The following is a 12,105-nucleotide window of genomic DNA, read 5'->3' as shown; positions in this document are numbered from 1 at the left end:
TTGATTAGTTATATTTCAACCCATATAATATTTTTGATATACGTTTGTAAACCGACCTTTATACATTCAGCACTTTTTATATGAACCTTGGCTTGATACCGTTTTGATTCTCAATACTAAATCTATTTTTCATTTACCTTTCTAACCTACAAAATTGAAACACAGGGGCTGTTCACAAATTACGTAACGCTTCTAGGGGGGAGGGGGGGGTCAAGCTATTTGTTACGGTCAGCCAAAAAAATGGCGCTAATGTATGTAACTGTGCGTTACATGGGGGGAGGGGGGGGGTTGAAATTTCCCAAAAAAAACGTTACGTATTTTTTGAACAGCCCCACATATCAAACATGTGTTTCAAAAAAAGTTTTATTTTTAATTTATAATTTTTTCAACTTAACATATATAATATTTTTTTCAATTCAATTTTCAAAATTAATTAAAGGTACATGTTTCATAATTATACAAAAAATAATTTAAGTAATAGCTGCTTCTTACAGTTTTACATTTTTACAGATGATTAAAATTATTATAACAAAATTAAAAAAACTCATTATGTATATTAACTAAAATGAAACAGACGTGACAATGTCGGTATATATTCTTCATAAAAAGAGCTTTAATCTTCGTTTGAAAAAATTCTAAAAAAGATTTATCTTTGCAGAAATGTATCTGATGAGGACACAGAATTCTGTATCGCAACGCGTCATGACAATTATTGCAATAAACTAAAAGCCATTTAGGCCAAAAATGACAAAAACATCTTTTAATTTATATAATATTAAAAGTTTCATTAAAAAGTATTGGAATTATTTAATTCCTATATTCCTCTTCTGTCAACTTCTTTTAATTCCCCAAGACGGTTTAATGAAATTGCAGAAATCGACACCAAAATCATTCATTTAATCCTGCATAGAAAATTTTTTATTCCAACGTTGGTGTCGCTGATTACGAATCCAAGGTCCGTTTTTAAGAATTCAAAATGGTAGATCCAATATGGCGGATATTTATGAATTCTTTTTAAATATATTGGATTCGCTTGAAAATTATTACTCGGGGGTTTTCGGGGTCTCTGATCAGGAATCTAATGTCAATTTTTCAAAATTCAAAATGGCGGATATTTTTGAAAATTTTTTAAAAATTCATCGGATTTTAATTGAAAATCGTTACTTGGGGGTTTTCTGAGACGCTGATTATGAATCTGAAGTTGCTTTTCAAAAACTTTAAATAGCGGATCCAATATGGCGGAAATATTTTTTGAAAAATGTCTGCCATTTTGAATTTTTAAAAACTAACATCAGATTCGTGATCAGCGATCCAGAAAACCCCCGAGTAACTAATTTCAATGAAATTAAGATGAATTTTTCAAAAATGTCTTCCAGATTGGATTCATCATTTTGAATTTTTAAAGACTATGTAGAGATTCTATAAACCCCCGCTCCCCATAAGGACGCTTATGTAATTAATAAATGGCTTCTTACTTACGTTCTTAATTTTAAATTTTATCGATCTGATAAAACTAACAATAAGTGATTATTAATGTAAATGTGATTTAAAGCAAAAAAATTGAGTCGATTCCAAAAATTAAACTATAAATTTATGTTAAGGTTTTGTTAATGGGACGCATGAATATTTCCCAAATTAGACTTGCCGGAATTTTTGTGGTGTCGAATTTTCAAATTATGGAATTTACATTTAGTATAATTTAAAAAAAGTAGATTTTATAATGAGCACAAATTTAAAAAATGTTTAAACATTGGCAAAAAGGGGTTTCGTAGATTTCTTCTTATCTTTAAAAGATAAAGTATTTCGAGTTGGCATTTGGAGGAATAATAAAGAAAGGGTTTATTATTCAAAAAATTTCTAAACAATCTAATTTTTATTTAGTAAAATTGTTATTTAACAGAAATTCTTATTAACTAAATTGTTAAGACAGAGATTTTCTATTTTACCGATACTTTAATTTGACCGAAGTTTTACTTATCTGAATTTTCATTAGATAGAATTGTTAAAACGTCGAATTTCCATTTGATCGAATTTTTATATATCAGATCATCCACTTGGCAAAAACATTTCAGCGGAATTATAAAATCAACCAATCACAATTTTCTTAATAATTTTTGATTGGTTGATTTTTAAATTCCCGCTGAATTGTTTCTACCGAGTGGATGATCTGATATATAAAAGTTCATTCAAATGGAAATTCGACGTTTTAACAATTCTATCTAATGAAAATTCGGTTAAGTGAAACTTCGGTCAAATAAAATATCGGTGAAATAAAAATTCTTTGCCTTAAAAATTTAGCTAAGAAGAATTTCTGTTAAATGACAATTCTATTAAACGACAATTCTATTATATAAAAAAAAATTTTATATAATAAAAGTTTTGTTACATATGCTTTATAGTTCATCGTCTGACACTAAAAAATTATAAATAAAAAATTGACAAAAAATAGACTTAGTTTGGCTAGAATTTCTAACTGATCAATTTGGCCAATGTATTAAATATTAATATTAAATATTAAATAAAACATTGAAGTATACCAACGTCAGTTACAGAAGCACTCACAAATAATGTAAATATATTTTTGTATAATATATAATATTGACGTGTGAAAATCTATTGTAGTATTCCAATACGTTAATAAAGATATGAATATTTAATAATTTACTATATTTTTTATTACGTACATCTTACTGTCAATAGCATGTATAAACGATAATCTTTACTTTTATGTACGTAATACAAATGCTTTACAAAGGAATAGTTTCACTCTATTTCAAAGTTAAATTAAAACTACTGAAATATCAATATTGATTCAAGTGAATTGAATTTACGTAATCATAATTTTTTATCAACAAGGGAGAATATCAGTGATTTTTTGAATATATATACAGACACCATCTAAAATGTAATTACATCCAAAATTTTCATCAGTTAATCTCTACACTACTTTTGGAGTAGGGTAAGAAATGTTTTAATTATTTTCTTTAATTTTGACAAATTATTTATCATTTTTTAAAAATCATTATTATTATCATTATTATTTGATAAATAATAGTATTTTTTAAAACATCTAATATTAACATCCCTTAAAAAATCTTAGAAATAAATTCTTTTTGAAAAATTTTTATAAACTGCACATTAAAACCCTATGTACTAGCAACATGATATCCTTGGGAAACGAATAGAATTTTAATTTCCATAACAGATATAACCAATTAGGAGATTCTAAAATATCTGATGCTGTGTGAATATTTTTTTCTCAATATTGCATTTAATTAATTTCACTGTAAAACGAAAGGTATTAATTTAATACCTACTTAAGGTACTAAATTGTCATTTAGTTCTATTTTGATACCTAAAATCGGTATTATTTTAGTACCTTCTTTTTACAGTGTTTTTAAATTTTATATTTACAGATGTATTACTTGGCAATTTTATTTTGCACTCTTTTTGTGCCCTTTACTCAATCGTTCTACATCGACGATAGATTTTTAAACGATGGTAATTATATTAGATTGAATAATAAATTTTAATTTTTCAATACAATAAAAAATTTGCACTGAAGCACTCAGTAAAAAATAAGCGTAAATAGAAATTAATTGGAAAAATTATTAAATTTATAAATACATATAACTGCCTATAGCTATATAATTTTGAGACCATTTTTTTAGTGTATTAGATTAAATTCAAAATTAAAATTCTCTTTTCTAGTACCTGACTATGAGGTGGTGCCAATTAGTCATAAAATATCCGACGACAAATTAACAATTCGAATTAAAAGAGATGGGAAAACCAATGATTATCATTTAAATCCAAAAGATAGTTTATTTTTAGGAAGAGAATCAAAAGTTTATACTGCCACTAATAATGTTGAGCATAGTTCCGTTGATTATGAAGAAATACAAAATGTATGTATTAACAGTACAAAGATATACGTTAAATTCTCTATTTCAAATGTTATAAATTCTTAAATGCAAAGAAGTACTAATTTAAAAAAAAGCAATTCAAAAATATTAATATTTCTTGTGTACCGTCAACCGAGGTAATTATATCCACAAAATTGCTTTTCTTCACTGAAAACGCCATTAAAATTCAGAATTAAAAAAACAAATTTTTTGAACTATTATGTGAAGTTCCTTGTGAAAAAACTTACATCTGAAGATTTCTCATAATTTGGGTATAATTACCCAAGTTCACAGAAAAATGCGTAATTCTAAATTTAGGAATATCTTCTTGGCGTACATTTAAAAATGTTTCCCAAGCATTTTATTCCTAATGTAAGAATAAAAAGTACTCTTAAAATCGGATAATCTTCTTAAATTCAAAAATAATTCTTGAATTAAGAAGTAGAGGTAGATTAATAGTACCCAAGTAAGAAACAGTTCCAAATTTAAGAAGTCTTTCTGATTTTAAGAACTTTAAAAATAAAATACATGCAAAATATTCTTAAATATGCGGCAAAAAGATATTTTACAATTTTGAGTTTCGTTTTTTCTATATTGACGGTTAAGGCAATTTAAAAACTATATATATATATATATATATATTTAAAACAACAAGAATTTTCTTTAAAAAATGTATAAATTTATTATGATTATAGGTTTTGCAAAAAATCGACCATAAATTTTATCAAGGTGAAGAAACTGGTTCATCTGTTACACAGTTTAGGAAGAAACGTGGAATATCTGAATTTGTAAGTATATATACTTATTTATTTTATATTGTGCGATAAATTTTTTCATATTAAATGATTTCTATTTTTTAAATTCTAAATAAAATTTTAATTTTTAACAGCATGGAATTATCGACAATAATTATGTGATTGAACCATTGCCCAATCATCTTCGTAAACGTCGTGATTTGTCGGAAACAAATTCTTCAATCTTTGAGAGTGATGCCGAAGGTTTCATAAATGCTAATGAACATATAATTTATAAACAAAAATTTAATAATGCTTCCAGTAAGTATTTTCTTTACATATTATTATTAACTATAATAATCTTGGTATTCATTCATTCATTCATTCCGTCCGGACCCCTGCTGGGTTTTCGGTGACAGAGAAAAGAACAAGTTATGGAGAGAGAAAGATATATCTTTATTTTGCAAATGAGGGTTCGCTTGACCTGCAATCATTTAAAGAGGATTAATTAATAACTCTGAGGACCCAGGTAATAATTTCTTTCTCCCTTTATCACGTGAAAAAACTATAAAGAAAGTCTAAAACTGAATAGGTAACGCATACCTTTCTTTCTTACACCAAGGAATATAACATAAGTACTTCTTCGTTTAACATTGCGTTTCTCTATCTAGACGATTGAAAATGGCATAAGAACATCTTCGTCTAAAATCTTAATCTTCTTCCTTTTTGTTTTAAGAATAAAAATAAATATTCATATATCTGTATATATGTATATAGGGGAGAGTGACAAACAGTGGGACACTTTTTTTCAAAGACATATTAATATGTTAATTTTATATATTTTTGGACACTGTTTAAATTAAGCAATCGCAAGAAATTATTTAAATAAAAATTGATTGTAACATTTTAAAATATTTTAAATTATTGGATATTATACTTAAAAACATCAGTAAACGAAGTAACAATTACACTTTTTTTAAAACTGTCCTATTTATATAAAAATCAGCATTGTATTTCAAGAAAAAATTTACTCCGTAACATCAAAAACAGTTTTTTTCAATTTTCTTGGTAAATAATGAATCAATGTGGCTAAAATTTTTGGAGATAGTGTGATGTCATAAACATGCTTTACATTTAAATTTTGGTCGAGTTTCTTTAATTGTAAGTAGTTTTTCAGAAAATTAAAGTGTCCTACTGTTAAAACTGTGGCACTGTTTATCACTCTTCCCTACCTGTATTAGAGCCCCAGAAAATTTTAATAAAAAAATTTAAAAATTATTACCTGGCCCCTCAGAATTAATCTTCATTAACAAAGGCTCTATTATCCAAGGATTGGTAATGTTTGTGGTAATTGTTCTGAGGGTCTAATACTGGTACATATACATATTTTTTTTTATTTTGAAAATAGAAAAAAAGAAGAGTAAGATTTTTAGGCGAAGATATTCTTATGTTATTTTGAATCCTCTAGATAGAGAAATGCAATATTAAATGAAAATGTTTATATGTTATATTCCCTGATGTGAGAAAGAAAGATATACATTACCTCTTCAGTTTTTGCCTTTTATCTTTATATTTCCATGTGATAATACACGGAAAAAATTTCGAGACGTCAGACGTGCCGATGTCAATGTAAACCTACAGTACATTTCATTATGTACTCAGAGTTAATCTTCATTATCAAAGGTTCTATTGGCCAAGGGTTGGTACATCTTTATTTTTCTATATAATAAATGTGAAAAAAGAAATTATTAGCTGGGTCCTCAGAGTTAATCCTCATTAACAAAGGTTCTATTGTCGAATGGCTGGTTTTTTTGTGGTATTTTTTCCGGGGTTTTAATACAGGTAGGAATACGTATATATGTTATTTATAATGAACTACTGATTACTCATATAAGAGTGTCCTTTTTCCACTTATTGGCTGATCAGTAGTTACTGATTCATAGTTACTCATAGTTCTCTCATTCTTTTGGATATATGGTAGTTTTATTGGATAAAAGGCAAAATTGGTTATATTGGATTAAAGTAAAAATTGGTTATATAGAATTAAAGGAATAATTGGTTATATTTAGTAAAAGGTAAAATTAGTTGTATTGAATTAAAGGAAAAATTGGTTATATTTAATAAAAGGCAAAATTGGTTATATTACAGGGAGTGAGCAAAAGGGTTAAAGATATTTAGATTTTCATGAATCAAAAATAAAATTAAACGAAGTATACTATGGCCAACATAAAAGAGTATATTATTTTAAGTGATAAAGATTTAAAAATTATTGAAAATAGAAATAAATTGTTAAATTACATGCATGTGTACAAATTTGAAGATTTATTAAGAAAAGATTCTTTTGTATGTACAAATGCTTGATTTTATTGTCCCAATTAGAGACGGTGATAAACATATTCAAATACTTTATAGTTTTTGAAGCTGTTGATCAACAACCTTTTGGTAGTGCTGAGTGTGGAGTATATGCAATAGCATTTGCAACATCTATATTATTTAACGTAATGCCAAACCGTGTAAATTATGAAACTGATAATAACAAAATGAGAAACAATTTTAAGTCAATCTTAGAAAATAATCGCTTAAATCATTTTCCGACAGTAAGAACGTCTCACAATAGGAATTCGATAATAGAGAATGATTAGAACCATCTTTTCATAAATTGAACACAGGAACATAAAAATTATATTTTTAGTAATTATATTCCCAGTAATAATATTAACAGAGTTCTATTAACACAAGATTTAAAAATTAAACATTCTCTAAATGGCACTAGTGAAAAGAAAATAATTGGTACAACTGATAATAAGGTGAACAAAATTTCACCACATGAATATTTAAAAATGAAAAATTTTCTGAGTAAAGAAAATGATAAAAAGATAAATCGAGCAATTAAAGAGAAGGGAAGAAAAAGGAAGGCAAGGCGCGAAGTTACATATGAGCAGAAAATAATAAGACAGGAGAATGAGAGATTGAGAAAACTTAATCGTAATAAATCAGAAATAAAATAGAAAGAGCGCAAAAAAAATTTGACATGCAAAAAAAGAAATTATCTATAAAAATTGTAGATGGAAAGAAAATACACAAGGATAAAAATTTGGCATGTAGGAAAAGAAAAATATCAATGGAAACTCAAGATGAAAAGAAAGTGCATCAAGAAAATAATTTGTCATGTAAGATGAAGAAAGATCAAAGGAATGTGTGAAGAAAAGAATTTGACATGTAAAAACGATAATTGGAATAAAAAAAGTGCAGGAGTTGCAATAATGTCTTTTGAAGATTTAGATGAAAGTAAAGTTCCACAGAATTATTTAGGTTTAATAAATGTAGAATGTAAGTTTTGTAACGCGTTACATTTTTTGTGTGAAAGGCTGTCCCATAGATACATCACGGAGGAATGTCCCCGTGAAGAGGACATTATGATATCGCCTAAATGTCACAAAAATATTCCCGGTTGATATCAGCTTGACATTCAAGCAATATACCGTGCTACTTGGGTGGTAGATCCAATATAAAGAATTTTTTTTACATTTCTAATATTAAATTTTTTTGAAAAAAATAAATAAAAAATATGGTTAATGCACACTAGCAACGTAGTCGGCCGCTTGCGGACGACAAAGTTGCTAGTTGAAAAATAAACTAAAATTGGGTGTCTTTAAATGCACTATAAAACGAAAGTTATTAATTTAATACCATCTTTAGGTACTAAATTGACTTTTGGTTCTATTTTAGTACCTAAAATCGGTATTATTTTAGTACCTTCTTTTTACAGTGTAAAAGTATTAAAGTAATAGTAAATAATAATAATCAATCCTAATACAAGTAATGTAAAACTAAAATCTTTACTTTTAAACATTATACCATAGCAGGGCTATTCTTATCCGAAACTATAAACTTTATTGAAAAATTAAAATTAATTAAGGTAACAATACTGTATAAAAAGCTCATATAAATTATAACTTTTACCGTAAATTCAAGAGAAAGTAATATTGTAAAGAATTATGTAACATAACAGTATTAATAATTCTCTTCTTGATTAAAAGTATATAAAAAGAATTGAACTAAAAATCTAATATTCAATAATAATTATATTTATTATTATTCATATTTTACGTCTAATTTGTTTAGAACTTCCTGCACATAAGCTGGTCGATGATGAAATTATAAAAATTAAAAGTGTATCTCGACGAGAAGTTAAAGTGACTCCAGACATTGTGTATCCGGAAATTATGCTTTACGTTGATGATATAATTTTTAAGTAAGGTTACAATAAATTTATTCTATTTACTTTGTTCCTGCTTATAAAAATTGCTATTTTATTAAATATAAATTACTTTATTTCACTTCAATTCAAGACAATTATTAATAATTTTAATTTTTAATTACAGAAAATACAATCATGACGTGGTAAAAGCGTTACAATATATTTTGAGTTTCTGGAATGAAGTTGATTCAATATACAAACAAATGGAAAATCCAAAAATTCACATCTACATGAGAAAAATAGTATTTCTTAAAGTATGTTGAATACATTGAAAAATTAAAATTTATTTAAATCAATTAGAGTAAGGAGGGGGCTTGTTATGCATTTTTTCACTTGTCCGGTTATAGGTCCTCAACGAATAGTTCAAATTGCTTGCTATGTATACTGATGGATACGTAATCCATTCCTTTTAAAAAATCTTTATAGTAATTTACTTCTACCCAGTAAAGAAAAGGAATTGGGAGTAAGAGAAAATAATTGGTGGTAATTTAATCAGAATTCGGTTTTGCGAAAGAACCGAATTGGAACATTACGGTGAATTATTTTTTTCTTACCATGAATTTTTTTCTCTTGAACATTTAAATTGACGTTTGTTTATTGGAGTTTGCATTATAAATGAATAGAATAAATGTTTCGAAGTGTAAAAAAGCCGATTTGGAATAAAAAACCTATAATTTTTTAAAAATAAATAAAAGCGAAGTGTGACAGATTCACCGAGAATTTTATCAAGTTAGTAGTGTTTATATAATAAATGTAAACTCGAATAAACAAACGTCAACTCAAATGTTCAAGAGAAAAGAATTCATGATAAGAAAAAAATAATTCACCGTAACGTTGCAATTCGGTTCTTTCGCCAAACCGAATTCAGCTTAAGTTACCACCAATTCTTTTCGCTTACTCCCAATTCTTTTTTTTACTGGTTAATAAATCACTTTTAAGAGCTACAGAGTCCCTCAAATAAAGTAAGTCAAACGTGCTTAACGTTTATCATCGTTGAGGTATTCTAGCCAAACCATGGCTATTTTTTGTCAATTTTTTATTTATAACAATAAGGGGCCATTTATTAATATTGGCAATCAAACGGTAAATTGCCCTCCCGCACCTGCTTCTTCCCACAATTTGATATTTAGTGGCAAATTTATAGTTTCTGAGATATTTTGATTGCCCATCTTACCCATACGCTCAATTAGCACCTCTCTTCCCTTCTTGAATATTAAGAATATTTATTTTCATAAAATATAATTAATATTTCTCTCAATTAAATGGTGTTTGTTTTAAATACCGACATCATTTGAATTTCAATACAATTTAATTGCTTGAAATAGAAAATATTTGATTCAGTACTGAACAGAAAAATTTTTCTACAATTAATTGAAATCATTTTTATATTAAAGGAACCACTACCATTCATTAAAAAAGCAACCAACAATTTGCCCGAAGGAAGAATAAATGTCTACAAATGTTTAAACGCATTTGCTACACATTTAAATAAGGAACAATTCTTTCGACCAATGGAAGATTATGATATAGGTTTGTTGATGTTTAGAAGAAATCCTGTAGATGTATGTGGTAAGTTTATATCACATATTTTAATTTTGCATAATGTGTAAATTAAAATCTAAACTACAACAATGCTTTGTTAAAGGTTTGGCCTATCTTGGTACAGTGTGTAATAATAATAATGATAATCAGATAAACTATAGTTCCGGTGTAATGGAAAATTGGAGTGCCGATATTGGTTATGCAGGGATTCGTACTGCCGCTCACGAATTAGCTCATGTGTAAGAATCGCAAACTATGTTTTCTGTTATTTTACTGATAAACAGGATTAAATATTTATTATTAATTAATTTTAATGATTGGCTAAAAGAATAATTAATGTATACTTTTCTCATTAGCTTGGGTACAGATCATGATTTTAATGATGTAACGGATTGTTTGAATGAAGACGGCTATCTTATGAATTCGATTCATGCTCGTAAAAACATAAGGTTGTTGTCCCGATGTTCGAAAGATAGTATTCGATCAACTTTAAGGTACGTGTAAAATTTATAACATTTACACTTGTATACAGTGAAGACCATTTAAGTATATTAATATCTGGAGTTCATAAAATTTCAGTTACCATAAATATTAATTGTTTAATTCTTAGAATTCTGAGAATATTCTCTTTATTAGATTTGCCGGAATTATTTTCTATTTATAACAAAATTCTGATTCTCATTCTTAATTCGACACCACAAAAATACTGGCAAATCTAATGAAGGAAATATTTATTCGTCCCGAAAAAGTAATTGCATATTTTTGAACTTCCTGAGATTTTTATCACCATTAGTTTTTTAAATATTTTTTTGAACCTTACCTATATATTGTATATTTAATAAATTATCTTCTTCTTCTTCAGTAAAGATTTTACGAAATGCATTCGGAATAATCCAGCAGAATATGAAGAGAATTTAAATTCGAATACAAAGGCACCAATTACGAGTGATTCTTCAACATCAACGGTAATAAGATTTAATAATTTAGTTTTTATTGTTTTACATCGGGATTTTCATTAAGGATATTTTTGTTATTTGTGTCGTAAATGTAAATTATATTATTCAGTTAATTTAGAAATAATATTTAAAAAAGAGCAGAGGGAAAAAAAACTGTTGCGAGTTTTAATCGTAACACTTATTTCTGTGTATTTCAGGATTGCGGTAATGTAAAGTGTTCAACTGATGAAACATGCATCAATGGAAAGTGTACAATTACAAATGAAGCAGAAAATAACAATGATGAAAACCTTTTGTCAAAAGATTTTGCCTTGTGGTTTGAAAAATCCCAAGCTGAAATTTTTAACATTCTTTCTACCTCATAAACCTAATTGAATCCTAACTTAAACCTTTTGGTATTTATTTCTTTCTCTTAACATCCCTGGCGGATTCGATTTGCGTAATGTCTACTTAACTAAGTGGACTTTAGGTAGACATTAGGTAAACATGTAAAAAAACGTATAGAAAAGCTATTAATCGACTTATTATGATAAAAAAAAGTTGATAAAAGGGTAAATGAATGTTTATAGAGTAAATTCGTACAAAATTTGTAATTAATAAAGCATTAAATAATTAATAATGAATGGAAATGTGCGCGAGGTACCTGATCAGTTCAGCTGTACAATTATTTTCGTGCTATTTTCATGAAAAGAATATAAATTAACGGC

General features: G+C 27.0%; 1 protein-coding gene across 1 annotated transcript; it reads left to right on the top strand.

Moving 5' to 3' along the window:
- The first annotated feature begins 2,898 nt into the window (after positions 1-2,898).
- LOC127286501 (venom metalloproteinase 3-like) lies at positions 2,899-11,780 on the top strand. The gene is made up of 12 exons (XM_051312946.1): positions 2,899-2,959; positions 3,417-3,501; positions 3,712-3,908; positions 4,601-4,693; positions 4,795-4,960; positions 8,765-8,894; positions 9,025-9,154; positions 10,295-10,469; positions 10,546-10,681; positions 10,799-10,936; positions 11,305-11,407; positions 11,596-11,780. The coding sequence occupies exons 2-12, from the start codon at positions 3,417-3,419 to the stop codon at positions 11,761-11,763; spliced, it is 1,521 nt and encodes a 506-aa protein (XP_051168903.1). The 5' UTR covers positions 2,899-2,959; the 3' UTR covers positions 11,764-11,780.
- Positions 11,781-12,105: the final 325 nt, after the last annotated feature.

This window comes from Leptopilina boulardi, unplaced genomic scaffold, assembly GCF_019393585.1.
Source record: "Leptopilina boulardi isolate dan_hultmark-lab unplaced genomic scaffold, ZJU_Lbou_2.1 LbouV2_362, whole genome shotgun sequence".
NCBI lineage: Eukaryota > Metazoa > Arthropoda > Insecta > Hymenoptera > Figitidae > Leptopilina > Leptopilina boulardi.
The sequence above is the reverse complement of the archived record's forward strand: the minus strand, read 5'-3'. Positions and strand labels throughout refer to the sequence as shown.